Source organism: Mytilus trossulus, chromosome 9, assembly GCF_036588685.1.
Source record: "Mytilus trossulus isolate FHL-02 chromosome 9, PNRI_Mtr1.1.1.hap1, whole genome shotgun sequence".
NCBI classification, from domain to species: Eukaryota; Metazoa; Mollusca; class Bivalvia; order Mytilida; family Mytilidae; genus Mytilus; species Mytilus trossulus.
The window spans coordinates 61,402,609-61,422,779 of record NC_086381.1 but is presented as its reverse complement, the minus strand read 5'-3'; the positions used below and the strand labels follow the sequence as shown (position 1 = coordinate 61,422,779).

The 20,171-nt window shown below is 32.7% G+C and overlaps 2 protein-coding genes across 2 annotated transcripts; both read right to left on the bottom strand.

The window, feature by feature from the left end:
* Window positions 1-4,596: 4,596 nt before the first annotated feature.
* Window positions 4,597-9,646, bottom strand: LOC134684823 (choline dehydrogenase, mitochondrial-like). Its single transcript, XM_063544132.1, has 6 exons — window positions 9,473-9,646; window positions 8,810-8,960; window positions 8,416-8,564; window positions 6,526-6,700; window positions 5,316-5,541; window positions 4,597-4,744 (listed from the first exon to the last, which is right to left on the bottom strand). Exons 1-6 carry the CDS (start codon window positions 9,644-9,646, stop codon window positions 4,597-4,599), a joined length of 1,023 nt encoding a protein of 340 aa, XP_063400202.1.
* A 3,544-nt stretch (window positions 9,647-13,190) lies between these two features.
* Window positions 13,191-14,763, bottom strand: LOC134684822 (glucose dehydrogenase [FAD, quinone]-like). The gene is made up of 3 exons (XM_063544131.1): window positions 14,694-14,763; window positions 14,022-14,233; window positions 13,191-13,388 (listed from the first exon to the last, which is right to left on the bottom strand). Exons 1-3 carry the CDS (start codon window positions 14,761-14,763, stop codon window positions 13,191-13,193), a joined length of 480 nt encoding a protein of 159 aa, XP_063400201.1.
* Window positions 14,764-20,171: the final 5,408 nt, after the last annotated feature.

Here is a 20,171-nt window from a genome sequence, read left to right as displayed (position 1 = left end):
CCTTAACAAGATGTAAAAGTAACTAGAGAGCAGACAGAACCCTGACATATAGTGACTAGAATGGTCACACGAATATGTTCACGTGTTTCGAAGTATGATAGCATTATTCGTATGCATTATTTATAAGAGTCGAAATGATTAATATTGATTGTTTGCCAGTTAACTTGTTCGGCAGTTGCAATTATATATTATATAAAAAAACTATTTTGCTAAAAGAAAAATCCTGACGATTTGAAATACTAAGATGATATATGTATACACACAAGAAAAATACAATACTTAAAACGATCGTAATACATTGCATAATTACTGCAAGGTTGTATGTATGCAACATATAATTATTTCCTCTTACCAATGCCATATTTCTTAAATTCTGAAATAAATATTTTTTCAATACATAATTATACATCTAGTAATGAAATGTTGTATATTTGATACTCACTTGAAAGGAACTTTGAAGAACCGCTACAATTGATTTTGTCACACGTATATCAAACCTAAAACTAAATATAGCTATAGGTACTTCGATCATATTACGATCTACCTTATGACCGTAAATTGTTGATACATATCATGTTATCTAGATTGCAATGTCTTAATGACATTGGTTTTTATTGAAACTTAAAGCTTTCGTGATCTGTGTCTTTCAATTATCATCATTTGTGTACTACGTAATTCAACCTCCATACCGTCCACAGTTGAACACTGTGTATACATGTAGAAATAACTATTTATTAATATTGAATACACTTATGTACAAAATGTATATGTCTTAGTACGTTTTTAAATGTAGATGACACTTTGTGTGTTTATTTTTTTTAAATATATTAAAATGTAAATTGTCAAATAAGGGAACGACCATGCAACTTCAAGAAAAAAAGGATTGTTATGGTATTGTTAAACCATGTTTTTTTTCATGAGAACATATATATATTCGGAACCTCAATTTGCTGATGACAAAGATTTACCAAAACCTTCAATAAAGTGTCAAATTTTCAAGAATAATGTGATTGAAAACATGGAAAAACCTTTTCTGATTCACATTACCCCACTTTTGAAGTTAAATATTTGATAACTAATTAAACCTTCTTATAAACATTGGTTACCTCTTGATACACAATTATTGCATCAACTATTCGTTGTGTAAACAACTTGTGTACTGATAAAAGGACACTATGTCATCCCCCTTTAGCTATTGTATCTTGTTATTGTTTATAACACGAAGGAGGTGTTAAATGCGGTGAGAAAAGACCTTATATACACCGGATGTTTCTATAGACAACCAAACAAGGAAGCTGTATTACTACAAAAACTAAACGAATCACTTTGGAGACTCAACCACAGCCAAAACTTGCCTAATATAGTACTAACTGGAGTTTTTAACATCCCTGATATACAATGGAAAGATGCATATTCAATCCGATCACCACAACAGTACAACCTAGAGTTTAATGAGACCATTCTGAATATCACCAACGAACATAACCTTGAACAACAAAATATTAACTTGACTTAGTTTTCACCACCAACAAAAATATCATAGAGAGCGAAATAAGCGACCACGAGGCAGTAATTGTGGACATCAAAACTAAAGTTAAACTAACGGAAAAGAAACCACGCAAAACATTCTTATACTCAAAAGGAAATATACCAGCTATAAAGAACAGACCGAAGGATAAATTTCCTGAATACATCAAAAAGACAAATGATCAATCTATAGAAATTTGTTGGGAAACATTTAAGACCTTACTTACATCACTCATGAACGAACATATACCACATAAACATGCACCACTAGATGGAACATCCCCTGGCTCAAGAAAGATATTAAGAGAGCATTACGTAGAAAATAACGACTATATAACAGAGCTAAAAAGACCCAAAAAGTTAGACTGGGTAAAATTCAAAAATATCAGAAGAAATATAAAAAAACCTTCTAGAAGTTGAACACAACAATTACTTATCCAATTTATTAGAAATTAAGGATGAAACCAATACTGAGTCGCCTAAACAGGGAATCACCAAACAGTTTTGGAGATATGTAGAGTCAAGAAAACAGGAGAATAGTGGTGTATCAACACTCAATGTAGATGGACAAATTAAGGAAGACGATACATCCAAAGCAGAAGCACTTAACAACCAATTTCAGTCTGTTTTTTACAGAGGAAGACATGACTTCATTTCCAAACATTGGACCTAGTACCATCAATATAATTAACGACATCAAAATTGAAGAAAAGGGAATAGCAAAGCTACTAAAACAACTAAATATTAATAAAGCTAGTGGTCCAGATAAAATATCTTGCAGAATATTAAAGGAAACAGCTGATGAAATATCACCTTATCTGAAACACATATTTGAAAGATCATTATGTCTAAAACAAGTTTCTCACGATTGGACTACTGCAAACATAACAGCACTTTCTAAGAAAGGAGATAGATCAAAACCAGGAATTTATATACCGGTATCGCTTACATCAGTACCGTGTAAAGTTATGGAGCACATAATCTTTAAACACTTTAAACATCCGTGCAGACTTCGAACATGGATTTCGGCAAAAGAGATCATGTGAAACACAGCTTATAATAACAGTTGAGGAAATAAGCAGGTATTCAGATTCCAAACAACAAACTGACTTGTTGATACTCGACTTCAGTAAAGCCTTTGACACCGTACCCCACATCAGACTCCTCCATAAACTAGTCCACTATGGAGTTAGATGAGACATCTTCGGGTGGCTGAAGTCTTGGTTAAAAACCAGCAGCAGAAAGTACTAGTAGACGGCGATAAATCATCATCTGTAAATATAAAATCTGGTGTACCACAAGGAACAGTGCTTGGGCCCTTAATGTTCCTCATGTTTATCAACGACATAGGTATTGACATTAAATCATCAATTATATTATTTGCAGATGTTAGCCTAATCTACGTAGCTGTACAATCAATGAGCCATTGTCTTCAACTCCAGCAGGACCTGACCACTGTGGTTAACTGGACTAAATAATGGCAAATGATATTTAATCCAACGAAATGTTTTGTATTATGTATAACAACAGGACAACAACCAATAAGCTATCCATATGAAATGGAGGGACACATCCTTGGAACAGTCAACCACAATCCGTACCATGGAGTGGCGCTATCTAGCACGTTATCATGGAATTACAACATCGGAAATATCACTACAAAGGCAAATAAAACTTTAGGCTTTATAAGGCGGAATCTTAGTAAATGCCCAATGAATATAAAGTGTCAGGCATACATAACCCTTGCACGACCAAAACTAGAATATGCTAGCAGTGTCTGGGACCCGCATCTCCAAAAACACATACAACAGCTAGAAATGGTCTAAAGGAGAGCAGCCATATACATCAGGCATGAGTATTCTCGAGACCCGGGCATAGTAATTTCTTTATTAGAGGACCTAAAACTGCCACAATTACAGGAGAGACGAAAAACATCACGTTTACTCCTGTTTCACAAAGTACTCCACCAACTTATTGCTATTCCGATTCGAGAATACGTGATGACACCAGCGAGAATGACACGTCAGTTCCATCAAGGACGATTTGTCAGATTAGGATCAAGTTCTGAACAAAGAAAACTTTGTAAGAACCATCACCAACTGGATTGAACTACCGCCTAGCTTATTGGACATTGATGACTATGAGGCATTCAAAACCAACCTCATAGCACACAGATATCCGTAAATCAGCACACACATGTTTTTTTTATCTGCACTGGCACCTGTACATATGATTTTAAAAGAGCACATTTTGGATGACACAACTTTAATTTTAATACATTCATGTGATGAGTCAGCCGACTCTTTACGGATTACCCATGTAGATGTAGATCTACACATATAAAATCTGTCTCATATGACTTGTATCTCGCTATAGTACAGAGAGCCAAACGTGCAAGTGTATCACACAAAATAATTTTTACCTCAGAGAGTTAACATTTAATTTTTAATGAGGCTAGGGGATAGTTCAAGTTAAATCAATAAAAAATGTATGTGAAGTTGATTTAACCTGGTAGGATTGTTTTTTTGAAATTAATCATACTTGGTATGATTATTTTGAAATTAATCATGTTTTTGAAATTAATCATGTTCTTGAAATTAATCATGTTTTTGAAATTAATCATGTTCTTGAAATTAATCATGTTTTTGAAATTAATTATACTTGGTATGATTGTTTGTGAAGTTAATTTTGCTTGGTAAGATTGTTTGATAAGCTGATGATACTTGGAAGAATTGTGAAATTTAACTGAACATTGTAAGTGAAAAAGCTTATGCTTGGCACTTTGTGGGAATGTTTCAGAATTTACCTATACTTGGTAGAATTGATTGGAACGTTCACCCTACTTTGTATGATTGATTGCTTAGTTTACGATTCTTGATAATAATGTTTGTGAGGTTGGCAATGGTCCGTTATCAAATATGCAGAACGAAACGAGCCAAGTTTATTTGAATAAAAGTACTGGTTGTCCCCTAACTTTTTTTTTATTAACTAACATCCTCTTTGCAGTGAAAACAGCGAATATTTTTAACAAAACAATCAATGACAACGGTCCATTGCATAATCTAATATTTATATATTATATCTAAGAGTTTTATTGTGTTTGATCATGTTTGCAGCTTTCTCTCCAATCATCATAGCTGGTGCGTTTGTGTGGCCCGAAGGGACATATCTCATAACGGATGCATCGGCAACTCTTAGTTTATCAACACCAATAACCCTATAAAGCAAAAGGTGACAAATTATAAAATTATTATTGAATTGACAATATAGATTGACCTGTGAGATATGCGGTTAATTCCATGAAACATAAATAATTTGATGGAGGAGGTTGCATATACTTTTATCCTCTTGCAATGCCTAAAGTAGAAATATCGGTACCCTGATGCATAGAATTTGATAGTGTGAACATTTTGGAACATGCATGGTAGTTATAAAGTATAAAGAAGGTAAACTTAGTATATCGCTGTTCAAACGTCTTAAATCGAGTGAAAAGAACAAACCGGTGCTACAAACTTGAACCGAGGGAAATACTTCATACATAATATATATACGAGGAAAACAACGAAACAACGGAATGGGGAAGTGCAACAAAAATAAACGTCAACATAATCTTCTCGTTTTATAGCTGACTATGTGGTATGGGCTTTATACCCTGTTCAGGAGCGTGTAAGTTAAGCTATCGTTTTATCTAGTTAATGTCTGTGTCCTTTGGTATCTTGTGGAGAGTTTTCTTATTGGCAATCATACCACACATTCATTGTAATATATAGTAACGAATATACTCGTACCTTAATCTTGAATCGACTACAACCGAAGGGTCATTAACGGATCCCATTCTACATGTGCCTACAAAATGATATGCACTTCGTAGAAAATGTCGTCCAATACACCTCCAGTAATGATCAGAATCATATATTTCTTCACTACAATGTCCCGGTACATCTTGTCTAACTAAAGTGGCACCGATAGATTTCCAGGCTACAGTCTGTTCTAACGAACGCATAAATCGAATGGCTGAAATAATAATTGGACGTTTTTCATTACATTTACGATTGATATGTTTTATATACAATTTCCTATTTATATTGAAAATGTAATTTTATTATTCTCTCTTCCTATACGTCACTAAGTTTTGAATTCAGAAAATATGCTCATTTGGATATGTTGTATGTTAGGTTGTCGGGAGTAATAGAAAAACAGAATAATTGTTCATAGTACCTCTTTTAGACATAATCACAGCAACACTATTAAAAAATGCAATAGTCGTAAAACGAGAGCAAACAAGAATAAATTAATTTCGACAGTATTTAATTAATACCATTACGTCTTTTTTATGATTTAATTAAAAAAATAATTTGATTCGGAACTTACAATCTTTTCCTTTTCTAATAATTTAGAATTTGCTAAATTGAAATAAAACCAAATTCAATGATATATCTTCTTTCTTTCTGATTAGATTGAAATACAACGATAGTGTTTACAAAGTCAAAGTCTCTGGTGTATAAAATTAATAATATTTGTAGTTATTTCATAAAATACAAGTACATGTTAATTACAAACAGTTTGTGCAATCCGTTCTTGTAGGTTTATGATGTATAAGCATCAGGTAGAGTGTTAAGATTGATGCCCTTGATTAAATGATGTGTTCGATGTCAATTATATTGCACAAAGAGCAAACCACAGAGAAGAAAAACATAGTTTACTATCAAAGAGGGGCGAAATATACCAGAGGGACACTCAAACTTACACGTCGAAAATAAACTGACAACGCTAGGCTTAAAAGAAAGAAAAAATACCACACAAACAGGAGTACACAAGCAGCAATATAGAAAACTGAAGGCTAAAACATCACCCCACCAAAACAATTAGCTGTTCTATTACAGAGTGCATTCTATATGCTATACTTAAACATGGTACTGTATTATCGTAGTGCATTTAAGGAAATGACAACAACTATAATTGAACTAAAGCACTAGTTTCAATTTGTTATTTGAATACCTCTAACAAAGTCTTCAATGTCCTTTGGATGAGAGAGGTATCGTGGATCTATTATTGGATAAGAGAACGGTGATTTGCTTGCTAACCTCAAATAGCCTTTACTTCGTGGTTGTAATAGGAACATAACGACAACAAAACTGTTTGGATCAACACGTTCTAAATGTTCTTTTACAATCTGAAATATAATATAGGTTTCAAAAATATACAGCATGTTTATTAACTAATTGTTATATAAGTTATTAGTAACTTGATGCATCTATCAAAATTGTTTCTAAACGCAATAAAATATGTCAGAAGATATCATTGTTAGGTCGTTTAATGTGCCTATATGTTTCAAAATAACAAACTGGTTTAAGGACTGGTATGAATTGATAGTGTACAAATAAAATAACCAAAAAGACAGGAGAAGGAAGCGATGGGCGATGTGCTTGTTTTTGAGATATATAAGCCACTTAAAAAAAATTTTGCAAATTATTTTTTCTTACTAGTCTTTTTCACACATTTAACATTGTCATATTTTTTTTTAAATTATGAAAAAATGGCGAGGACTTTATCAGATATCCAAAACTGGCAATTTAAACCGTATGTACTCAAATTATAGGATGACAGTAATTGTTGACAAGCTCTACACGGATAAAACAAGATGATTCTGAATAAATAGAAAAATTTCAAAAAAACAAGAAGAGAGAACATTCCTGCAACAAATCAAATTTAAACAATTCCCATCATTAATTACAAATGCATTGCACATCGATATTGCTTTGACTCTTTAGAATGTCCACATGCCATACTATTTTTCAGTGTTTATACAGTGATTAAGATTTGTACTTAATGTTAACTGCCGTACCCAAAATATAAAATGTTTATCTAGCCATGCTGTTGCTCATACAAATGAGAGTTTTAGATAGCCATGAAGCCATGTTTAATTCACCACTGTATATACAGGGAAATACATTTGTACCTGTTGTTTGTCAGGAATATAGTTTTCTTTTGATGTATTTGAGGTTTTGATTTTGTAACTGTGTTGACTCTCCGTTTGAATCTTCCTAGAGCTCGTAAATGTAACTAACTAACTTTTCAGTGACATATCTAACGTGATAAAAACTATACCATTGACATACTTGGTCATCAAAATTTTAAATGATAATTATTCAGGTAAAGTGTATGTTCAAATAATCAATAGTTTTAATAAATAACACTTCTATTCTCTTCGTCTAGTTTATTTCATAAGTTTTTTTTTTAAACAACGCAATGAATCGCGTATTTTACTAAATGTATTGGAATAAGTATTTTATATAAATAGCAATATTTGAAGTTTTCTGTAAATATATATACCATGTTTAACATAATTGATATTGTTTTCTCTTTCAGATTACATCAACTTTATATTGACCATGTCATTATACACCGACAAGGACAAAAAATACCATTTAACGAATACACTTCATAATAGTCAGATATTTCTAGGATTGTTTAAGTTTAAAATGTTTGTAAGTTCATGTTTGCAATTTGATGTGAGCTGTGCTCATTTGCATTTTTAGCTGTGATTTTATATATCATGGAACAAAATCATTTGGACAACTTTTCAGTATAAACATATGACAATATGATTGCATTTCAAGTATACGTTAGTACAATTAATAGCAATTGTAGTCCCAATAAACAGACTTAGAATAAATGTTAAAACACGACGGACCAAAGATGCTCAAGATACACATGTCTGAGAATAAATGAACACGCTATAGCAATACTCCCCGTGACAGGTCTTGTTAAGTTACCATTAAATTCCTGAGTAGTGATATTAGAGGGGAACACATGTAATTGATATAAATAGATAAAGTTAACATTATCAATAAAAATGCAATTCTAATTTGAAATTATTAGTTTAACCTCATTTTTAAATGCAACGTTCGGGTCTAAAACTAAACCTTCTTCGTAAGCAATGTTCGACAACTGAAGCTCGATTTGTGGACCTCTGGGATCGAGTGGGTTGACATTTGTTAGAATTGATCCTTCAGCTCCGTTCTTCGAATAAATTCCTGCAAATACAAATAAATGTGTATAGACGAGTGTACAATTTGCTGATTTCTTAGAGTTTTTCCTTAAATTGTGTTTGCTATTCGTGATCATGTAACAAATAATGTTTCGGATTCAATGATATCCCTTGATAAGAATGTTAAGTATCACATTTAAAGTTCTTCTAACGTGGCATCTAATCAGTAAGAAAAAAGTACTTGTTAAACATAGACCAATCATTCATTAAATGTTTAATTGCACTACTTGCCTTCTCTGTTGAAAATATAGTCCAAAATCTTATCTGGTTCAGCCGCTTTTTCATTATTAATAGTCAATGGTGCAGTAGTATTATATTGAACAATGAAGTTTAAGTGATCATACAAACTTTGTCCAACAGGCAGATCCACTTTTACTGGTATCTATAAAATTGATATAGAATATGTTAGCTATATTTTGGTCATATCGCCAAACTACATTTATATTGACATATGTTTTGTTTAAAATAGTGCATATATTAATTACTGAACTGTTGATAATTGTGGGGACTAACATTCCATCGTATGTGTCTAAAAAGATAAGGGGTACATCTTGTTACCTCGATTGAGACTTGTTTTAATCCGACTACATGTTGAGTGAAAGTAGTGTTTGTGAAAAAAAAACCACCAACAGATTCGATTTACATTTCTTGTTCAAGGCAGTTAGTTCATTTATCATGTTAAAACAGTGGACATGTTAAATGCAAAGAAGCGAGTAGTCACTTCAGTATGTAATGTTTAATTCAGATTTGTGTCAAGTCATAAACTACAAAGCTTAGAAAATTACAAAACTGAGTTGTTCTTGAAACTTGCTAACTGGTAATACCGATATGTCAATGTTAATACCTAATACAAATCCCTGTAAACTAAAACTAAAAATAATTAAAATATGCTACCTTCAGTTGTTGAAGATGTCCTCGAGGACCAACTCCCGAGAGCATTAAAATCTGAGCAGAGCCAAAAACTCCTGCTGAAAGAATAACTTCATGTTTTGCAAGTACTAGTCTTTTCTTTCCATCTTTTACAAATTCAACGCCAACAGCTTTGTTATTCCGTATCAACACCTGCATATTATAGAGTATAAATATGTAAAGAATCACGCCTTTATCAATAATAAGAAAATTTACACGATGGATTTTGATATTACAACTGAGCATGTATTGCTTTCGGAACCGTTGGATTAAATGTACATGCATGTTCATCCTTACATTTGTGGATGATACAACATTTCATCATTAAACCAACTTTGCTTACTACGCACATATACTTGTATTTCTATGATGAGTGTATTTTCACAGTTCTGTACGTCTTGTTATTCCATTTCCTGACTAGAATAAAAATTACAAATGTTGACAGGCATATATCCATACCACTGCTTTGGATGGTACTTTAAAGCCAGTTTTAATTGTTTTTTGTAGTTTCATACCATTTGGCAGTTTGGAATTTGTTATGTTCATTTTTATTACCGCGATATAGCTAATGCGGGGTAAACAAATCAACAATCAATCAATCAATGGTCATTAAAGGTGTTACAAAACATAGTAAAGTATATCTACCTTAGTGACATGAGACCGCAAACTGACTTGTAAGTTACATCGTTGTAATACTGGTCGCAGGTAACAGGTCGATGTACTGCAACGTTTACCGTCTTTTATGTTTGTTTGACTTTTGCAGAAACCTTAATTATTTGATGTAAAAACAATATATCATTGTTGCTCTTGTAGTACTCAGTGGAATAGCTTGTGCATTTTCATTACATAACAAAAATCGTGATTTTTTTTAATACTAAAACAACATAAAAACTGTTATATACTACTGTTAACATGACAATTTCTTGATAATTAAAGCATAATAGCAAAATACCATATACACATATACATAGGGGAAGTTGAACAGCAAGATATTAAGCAACACTCAATTTTAGATTTGAATAAAGCTGTTTAATAAACAGTTATTTATAGTAAAGCCCTAGATACTAGATAATAACCTACCAATCGGATAATCGCTATTACAATCTACTGTAGGAAACCCAATTTCCATTGCCGCTGTATTGTGAAATGCTTGTAGTATACTTCCAGTATTTTCTGTTATGATTATCGGTCCGTGACGTCCTCGTAAAGCTATAAATTTCTAAACTTTATTAAACGATTTACATGATATTTACAGCAATGTTTTATTCAACAATCATAATATGCAAGATTCTCACATAGGTTCCGGTTAAACAATGCAATCAATTGACTCCCACAAATATTGTAGCTTTAAAACCAGGCTTATCACAACTTCAGTTTTAAAATGTCATGAATAAGTCCGGAATATAGCAGTTGTAATTAATAGTTCATTCATATGAATGACCTCAGTTTCGTGCTTTTACTTTTCTGTTGTTTTCTCAAATGTTTGATGTGTTTTTCTCGGCTTTTATTGAAACCCGGAGTTGTTTTCGTTTAATCGATGAGCGGCTATTAAACAGCGGTATACTAGTGTTGCCTTTATGTCAATCAACTTTGGTAGGAACTCAATTTTCGGCTCTCCCTTGACACCATCTGCGAGTATGGTCTTGAGGAAACGATGATAGTCCGTCGGAAAGGGACGATAAATGGCTGACCCGTGTTAAGAGAGAGCCACATCTCTTGCACGTCAAAGACACCCTTGTAGATTTCGAAAAAGAGTAGGCTAATGCCGCTACAAGGCAGCACTCGCACCCGAAAAGTGGAAAGGAATTAATGTAAGTTGCAAAACTTGTTTCCCAATCCACTATAAATAAATATGTTTAAACTAACATTGGTATAATAAGACCTCCTTCGCCAAAATGTTCACAGTAATGACGTACATGTTTGTCTTTATTTAAAAAGATATGAAATATATGTATATAACTGCTTTGAATGTGCACAATTTAAATACTCGCCTTAGAAAACATTTGTATACTTTGTTCATTGAAACTCGAATCAATCCAGTTAGAACCTATTCAGATTATGAAAAGGTTCGAGAACGATTTCCAAAAAGTTCTGCTCATTTTTACATAGGCCTCTTTGCTTACCATTGAATAATCTTAGTGTATGAAAGATTTTAACTTCCCATGAATATTTGATTACATTAAACAAAAGACCACATTATTCATATCTACAACAAAATACACATACAAATAAGTTAAAACATTTGTGTTTTGGTAAGGGGTCTTCAAATGGTGACACGCCTTCTTCTATCTAGGTTAAAGTATGCTCTTGATTCGCTTATCTTAATACAAAACAGGTTTCTTATAATCTTGTGGTAGAGTGGAATTTATCATATTTTTGTAAATGTAAATTTGTATATATTGATCATGTTGATTAGATAAATTGGAATAAACTGATTGTCATACTTTGATATTATTAGTTACAAATTGACTGGTATTTGATTTGTCCAGTCTGATTACTGTTAAACTGACCAGTGTACATGTTTGTCTATGTCACCTTAATTTCTTTATTTAGAATCTTAATTTAAGGCTATATTTCTTGTGGAAAGTGATTTTGGACACATGTTCTTTTTGGAGGGAAATTTCTATTGTTTTGTCCACTTTCATTTCAACTGTCATACAGAACAGCTATATTTCAAAGTTTTGGAGTTTACAAACTGTTTTATATGAATTATTGTATAGATATTGCTGAATCTTTTGGGAACCCATTTTTCTTCTTTTCAGGTCTGTTGTACAGTCCTTGGATGGTGTAAACTTCCCACTAACACCATACACCATAACACCATACACCATACACCATTACACCATACACCTTGTACCATTACACCATACACGTTACACCTTTGCACCATACACCTTACACATTACACCATACACCATTACCCATTCTATCTACACGATCCGAAATTACCCATAATGCAATTAAATTTCCAATATTAAGATTATTATTATTGTTTATGTTTACAATTTGAAAAAAACAAAATAAAACGAACTTCGTTTTCAACTAATGAAATGTCGTACACCATCATTCCCACCATTCCCGATCACACGTTACACAATCACAACATTCCCCATACACCATTACACCATTCCCCTTACACCATACACCATAGCACCATACACCTTGCACCATTGCACCATACACCATACACCATTACACCATACACGTTTTTTGGGAAGTTTACACCATCCAAGGGCTGTATATACCTTTCTTACATTATTTTAATAGTCCTATAGTTTTTAACAGAGTATGCAAGATTTGGTTAGATTGACGAGATTGAATGGATAAATGGATACGTAGTATGAATATGACCTTTATGAATGATATTTACAATTAATTCACCATAACATGCTTTTAAACATTAAAGATTGATACATGATTAAAATATTAGATAATTACTAAATAATAGATTATAATAGAGCATTGGAGTGAAATGATATTAGATAGAAAGAAAGAGTTTCCTTATGTATAAATAAGAAGTAAATTAAATAGGTAAATATTCATTTTAAACCTTTATTATGTTTTAGTGTATAAGGGAACAGATTTTCATATTTTTGGTATTTGTTCATTTTATAGACATGGAACACATAAGTCATGCTAGTTATCCATTTATATGTATCTTCAGGTTAAAATTTAATGTAACCAATACACATATGAACAGTAATTAATTACGTGAGTCTTTGTATGATGTCTCTGTAACATTTTCAAGCTTTCTGAAGTAGGGCAGTACATCATCATATCCCCATCCGGGTGCTCCTTCTTGCTTCCATTTATCATAGTTGCTACGACTGCCTCTGAGTATGTTTATAGAATTTATTGACGATGATCCTCCCAGCACTTTGCCTTGTGCTATGTAACCTCTCTATATTAATAGAAAGGAACGAGGCTGTGTTTACGTTTCGTATTTCTGTTAGTATGCAAAAAAAAACAGTAGTGGGAAATACTTCAAATAAAGTTATCGTTTAGGTAGCGCATAACACATTGAAAACCGAAAGTTGCTCTAGACACTTATTTTTTTTCGTCGTGTTGTTAATTAGTATTGCAACAACAAAACATTCATATTAATGCATTTTATTTTGTGTCAGAAAGAAGGAAAAAGTACTGTATTATGACAATGATACGTTGAACATACACGAATGAATAGATTGGATACAATTTTCTTGAAATAATTTAACGGCATTGACTGGCTTTACAACCCTCGCACGGTCAATTAAATAAACGTTAATATTAACAATGCTTTGCAAGTACATAGTAAAGACTTTTTCTCTCAAACTCATATTCTTGACTTAACAGACCGGTCTTGAATGGTTAATATTTTTCATGTGTACTACTGTCTATTCACTTTTCTCGTAGTTTAAACACCGAGTATAGTTGTATGTATTATATCGACTTAAGATGTAGTTCAGTTAGTTTGTTAATCTTTTAAATACTTGTCTATATCTACAACACAATGGTACTATTAAGTGACACTTATTAATATACAAATTATTGTTACCTCATTTTGGTAAGCAAAATGTGAATATTTTTGTGATACTGATTTATATCCCCAATCTTTCTCAGAACCTATAAGGGAATACCACAAAGAGGGTATTTGGGTAATGTCATCAGGTTCCAAGTCCGATTTCCCAGCTTCCAACAAAAGAACTGAATTTTCATTATCCTCCGATAATCGGGTAGCTACAATACTACCGGCCGAACCAGCTCCGACTAGAAAATATAATTATCATTTTTTTTATTTTTTTATGATCACTTATTTCGTATTCATAGCTTGTCTTTTCAGATACTAGATGATAATTGGTAATCTTATTATTCGTACACCAAAATGAAAATAACGTTATGTCATTGGTTGAATTTCTATTGTTTATCACCTTTTAAACCAATAACAAATTTTGATGCACGCTTTTGGAAATATTACCTAGAATGCAAGAGATTCTGAACTCCTATATATTTTTTTATAGTGAATATAAGTGTGTAAATCTCTATAAGTAGTTATAGCGTTAGATAATATAATGTATATCTCAGTTTTGAGTGTATGTTTCATTACGTGTGAGCAGTAATATCGCGTGATATGTATATATATGTATCTTTTTTCTTATGATAATAATGCAGTATTTTTATGCCCTCCTTAATTTTATCACTTATCCACTCATTTTGGTAGGCATATTACTCTCATTCTCGCAATCACTCTCTCGCTCTTTCACTGCTTCACTCACTCTAAAACTCACTCTCTCTCTCATTCTCGCACACAATCTCTCAAGGTCGCAGAGAATCTCTCATTCACGCATTCATGTTTTCACCCACCTACTCATTCTTTCATTCGCTCACGCATCACCTAATTCTTTAACGAACTCTCTCATTTTCGCACATAATCTCTCATTCACACACTAACATTTCTCTCATTCATGCACTATCTCATCAACGCACTCTTTCATTCACCAACTCACTTCTCATTTACCCACGCGCTCTTCTTTCATAAGCCCTCTCACTCTCTCATTCACCCACTCACTCCTCTCATTCACCCACTCATTCTTTCTTCACCCTCTCACTATCTCATCCATCTCACTTACTCATTCATCCATTAACTCATTTACTCATTCATCCATTAACTCATTTACTCATTCATCCATTAACTCATTTACTCATTCACCTACTCACTCTTGCATTCACCTACTTACTCTCTCATTCATCCACGCACTTTCTCATTGACCCACGCACTCTCTCATTGTTCGTTCTCTCATTCACCAACTTACTCTCTCATTCACCCATCCTTCCATAGACTGAAATGTTACCTTTCTGTTGACAATTTTTACAACCCAACAGGTGTATTCCCAAGGTTGCAGTGTGTGTCTGACTGAGGCAATGCTTATGTTCTACTCCGCTGTGAGTTAACACAGTATATTTAGAAGAACACCACTGTCTACCAGTATGTGGGAAAGTTCGGCATCCTATCCTTTTTTTACCTTCAGTTATTCTTCCTTAAGATTGCAAACATCAGTTCACCTAAATGGTAGTTTTTAACGACATTGACTGGCTTTCCAGTTCGAGCACGGTCGGTCAAAATCAATAATTGGACCTGAAACATTATGTTTCAAACAATATGTTGTATGCTTTTGTATAATTACAATTGATTTCTTGCAGTTTAATTTTCCTGCAGACACTTCGTGTCATGTTGCTATCATCTGCATGATGATTGTTTAGCGTCTGTTTACTTTTTAAACTTGATTAACTAAACATGTGTTAAATGATGTGTAATTGAAATAATTACAAATAATAATAATAAAGGGAAGTAAGTTTCTCGTTTGAATTGTTTTACATTGTCTTATCAGGGCCTTTCATAGCTGACTATGCGATTTTGGCTTTGCTCATTGTTGAAGGCCGTATGGTGACCTATAGTTGTTAATGTCTGTGCCATATTGGTCTTGTGTAGATAGTTGTCCCATTGGCAATCATACCACCTCTCCTTTTTATGAGTACATTTAGAGGCAGATTTCCTTTACTAGATTATATTTCGCATTGTATTTGCTTACACAAATGATGCCTCAGATTTATTACATGTATATCATAAAAACGTAAATAGATGTTCATGTCACTCGTAAAGAGTTATGAGATACATCATGCTATAAATAGGTTACAGATGAAAATGAAAGAGAATTTCATTTAAAAACTGCCTACACTTGACAAATTGTTGTCAATTCATCTGTGTCTTCGACGTAATGTATGCAAGTAAAAAGGTATGTGTATTGACTTGTCAAACTTTATTACAACATTGTACATGATGTATTTAGATGATGTATTAAGCATGTTAAACATTTTGTCAAGACAAACCAAAACAGAAATGTACTCATCTATACACGAAATTATGATAGGAAGAAGCGATATGGTGCAATTTGTAAAATATGTTGCATAAAATATGTTATATTTTCTATTTCTATGATAATTTCTGAACCTACCAAATGAAAATGTTAGTATGCACTACTGTTTTATCAAAGAAAGAGACCGATATTGTTTAGCTGCAACTCCTCTAAAACCATAGAAAAGTCGAAAACATTTGTGATATGACGTGTAAATGTAGTGTTTTGTACTCCCTAAATTTTTCTTTGAAACATGTCTTTTTATTCTGTTTTTTGTTTTACCATTCCGATGCAAGAAAACGAGATACTTATTCAAAACGTTGTCGAATGTTTGCATTATTATCTGCATAATTTGGAAGTACCTATTATATTTAACTTTTTTTTTTTGCAAAGTCTGTCAATATATAATTTAGTGATTTGTGATAATGCATGTATACGTTCAGTAATGAAAGACATACTATCACTAAACTATATAAAATGCAGCTAAATGCATGTAGCATGCAAGCATGTGCGAATCCCGTTTAGTGGGAAATTAGCTGGCTAACCCATTTGCATACATAGTTAGCTATAAAAAGGCCTCGTTATGACAAATGGGAAACCATTCAAATAAGAAAAACAACGGAGGGATTTATGAACCAAAAATAATGAACGAAAAACGATTGTTGTATACAGCAACAAACGACAACCTAACCATAAAATGGTATTATTGACGATGTCTGTTAAAATCGTTTGACCTATGGAACCGACATATAGTACAGATCTGAAAGTATTTAAGGAATGACTGTAATATTTTGTCTGTCTATGAAAAAATGACATACAAAAATTTGGTGCACACTAAATAACGCGCGTTGCGGGTTATTTAACAGTGTGCACGACATTTTTAAGGTTTTTTCGAATAGACAGGAAAAATATTACAGTCATTTCTTATAATGTAATTCTTAATTTCATTTTAAACCGTAGAAAACCATGAAAACCTGTTGACGTCACAGTCACATGTCTTAATTATGTATTTGGGCTCATAACAAAATAACATCAGCCAATCAGAAGACATGTTACATCCAACATTAAATTATTCCCAGTTAATGTCAGCAAGTTCAAAGACAACTAAGAACAAAATCAGACATCTAACACTAAAATAATATTCAGTACACATCTAAACATCATATGGATTAAATTGAAAAGCGTTATTTACGGTAAAAAAAATATACCAACATGATATTGTTTAATGTAAAGGCATAGTTATCGACAGTTATTTATGCCGTAAACGTGCAAATGTATACTTTTATCCTTTATCAACACATACATGTAATTAAATTTATATGTATATAACTTATACCTTCATTGGAATCTAAAGACAAATTGTCTTCATTTGTCTAAATAAAGGCAACAGTAGTATACCGCTGTTCAAAACTCATAAGTCCATGGACAAAAAAACAAAATCGGGGTAACAAACTAAAACCTAGGGAAACGCATTAAATATAAGAGAACAACGACAAAACACACACAGAAACGGGCCAAGCAACAGACAAAACACCACGAGAATAACAAATATAACATCAAAACCAAATACATGTGAATTTGGGATAGACAAGTACCGTGCCACGTCTTATCTCAATTTCTCAAAAAAAAGAGAAAACACAAACGAGTCAACGTTAAAACGTCTAAACTCGAGCGATGCTGTTTTTCTACGCGAGGAGCGATTTCACCAAGGATTGACGAACTATCTCAAGTATAATTCTGTTCGATCTGGATGGAAGAAAAGTTACCAACAATTTAATCATACACTTCCTTAATATGCTTCTCATATATTCCTGGTTGGTCTACTTTCCGTTCCGGGAGACACATTGACAGAAAGTAAACAAGAGCTGCTATTGCTGAATTACGGACTATCACTTCTGCGAAAAACATTGTCAATTACTAAACAGGTAAATAAACAAGAATTCAAATTGAAAATAATGTCATCTTTTGTTAGCCAAAAAACAAACATACAATATATATTATATATATATATATATATTGGTTGCATTAGAAAGTATCTGATAATGAACTCTAAGAAATAAAAGGTCAATGCATTTGATGTGTCTTCTTTTTTTTTATTACCAAGTCATTTACTTACAAGTTGAACTGTTTGAATGTTTTTTATAACGACATATCCATGCATTATGTTTAGGATTTTACTGATGGTTATTTGGTCATTTTTTACGAAAATTAAAACTAGGCTTTTACATACCTACATGTATTTAGTTAATGACTTGCATACTATTTTGAAAGTTAGATTTTGTAACATTTTGTTTATATGATGATCTTCAATACGCATTTTTATGTCGAGCCTGCGACTTTTTTTCGCAGAAAGCTCGACATACGGATAGTGATCCGGCGGCGGAGGCATTATCTAAGTTCTTAAAAGCTTTATATTTTGGAAGGTGGACGACCTTGATGATTCATACTTTGTATCTTTACAATGTATGCCTCATGTTATGAAGTTTCCCTAAGTTACATGTCAAATGTCCTTGACCTCATTTTCATGGTTAAGTGATTACTTGAATCAGTTATGATTTTTTGTTGATATGTTTAACTCTCTCTTATTATAAGTAATAGGATAACTATATTTGGTATGGGTGTACCTTGTAAGGACTCATGACCATCAGACAGTTTTCACTCGACCTTGACCTTATTGTATGGATCAGTAAACACGGTTAAGAATTGATGGTCAAGTCCATATCGTAGAAGATACATACAAAAAAGAAGATGTGGTATGATTGCCAATGAGACAATTGTCCACATAAAACCAAAATAATACAGACATTGACAACTATAGGTCAATGTACGGCCTTTAACAATGAGCAAGGTTCTTACCGCATAGTCAGCTATAAAAGGCCCCGATAAGACAATGTAAAACAATTGAAACGAGAAAACTAACGGCCTCATTAATGTAAAAAAAAATGAACGAAAAACAAATATGTAATACATCAACAAACGACTACCTCTGAAGTTCAGGCTCCTGACTTGGGACAGGCACATACATAAATAATATGGTAGGGTTAAACATGTTAGCGGGATCCCAACCCTCCCCTTAACCTGGGACATGGTCACCATGCTAATTTTTCACACTTGGTATTTTCTTTAAATTTAGCAAAACAATTTAATATCTCCAAATTTGCGGTTTTTTAATACCTTGATTTACATGAGACACAGTAGATGTCAAAATTTGAACAAAAACGAAAAAAAAAAAATATAAGACATTCAAAGCCCAAAATTCGGGTGAAAGTAAACAAAATTAGATTAGGAAAAGAAAATAATAAACAAGGTAGACATTTATCATAATGTAGACAACAAAAGAATACAGTGAATTGTTAATGTTCTATAAGATGTTTTATCCCATTATTTGTTGTTAAATGTTTGATCATCATGTTTACTTAAAACTTAAGTATTGAACAGTATTGAACAGTCTCCGGGACAGGTTCGCAATTCCGCTGAGTGCAAAAGTTGTCACCTTAATTTTTGGAGTTAAGAAATTTTGTTTTTAAGAGGGCTTGTCCAAAAATAGCAAACAAAATGGTTAGGGTCTAAGCATTTTCTTTCATAAATAAACAGCTACACCATAAGCACAGGATACGCCAAACGTCTTGTGTGGAAGTTTTAAGAAATAATCATATATTGTTTCCAAGATACAACAGGACATGTAAACAATGTCCCAACCCCCGACCCCAGGGTTTACACAAAACACTAATTATCACTTAAATAAAAGTTTGAATCAAAACCAAAAAGTATACACACCATTTGACCATTATAAG

What these genes read in the sequence shown, in the direction of transcription:
- LOC134684823 (XM_063544132.1), bottom strand. Translation starts at nt 9,646, where the DNA reads ATGCAGGTGTTGATACGGAATAACAAAGCTGTTGGCGTTGAATTTGTA. An exon ending in ACGTTGCATTTAAAAATGAG is followed by an intron (nt 6,701 to 8,415) that starts GTTAAACTAATA and finishes ATTATATTTCAG; the next exon opens with ATTGTAAAAGAACATTTAGA. An exon ending in GTAGTCGATTCAAGATTAAG is followed by an intron (nt 4,745 to 5,315) that starts GTACGAGTATAT and finishes TTTGCTTTATAG; the next exon opens with GGTTATTGGTGTTGATAAAC.
- LOC134684822 (XM_063544131.1), bottom strand. Translation starts at nt 14,763, where the DNA reads ATGAGAGAGAGAGTGAGTTTTAGAGTGAGTGAAGCAGTGAAAGAGCGA. An exon ending in GAGTGATTGCGAGAATGAGA is followed by an intron (nt 14,234 to 14,693) that starts GTAATATGCCTA and finishes TATATTTTCTAG; the next exon opens with TCGGAGCTGGTTCGGCCGGT. An exon ending in ATTTTGCTTACCAAAATGAG is followed by an intron (nt 13,389 to 14,021) that starts GTAACAATAATT and finishes CTATTAATATAG; the next exon opens with AGAGGTTACATAGCACAAGG.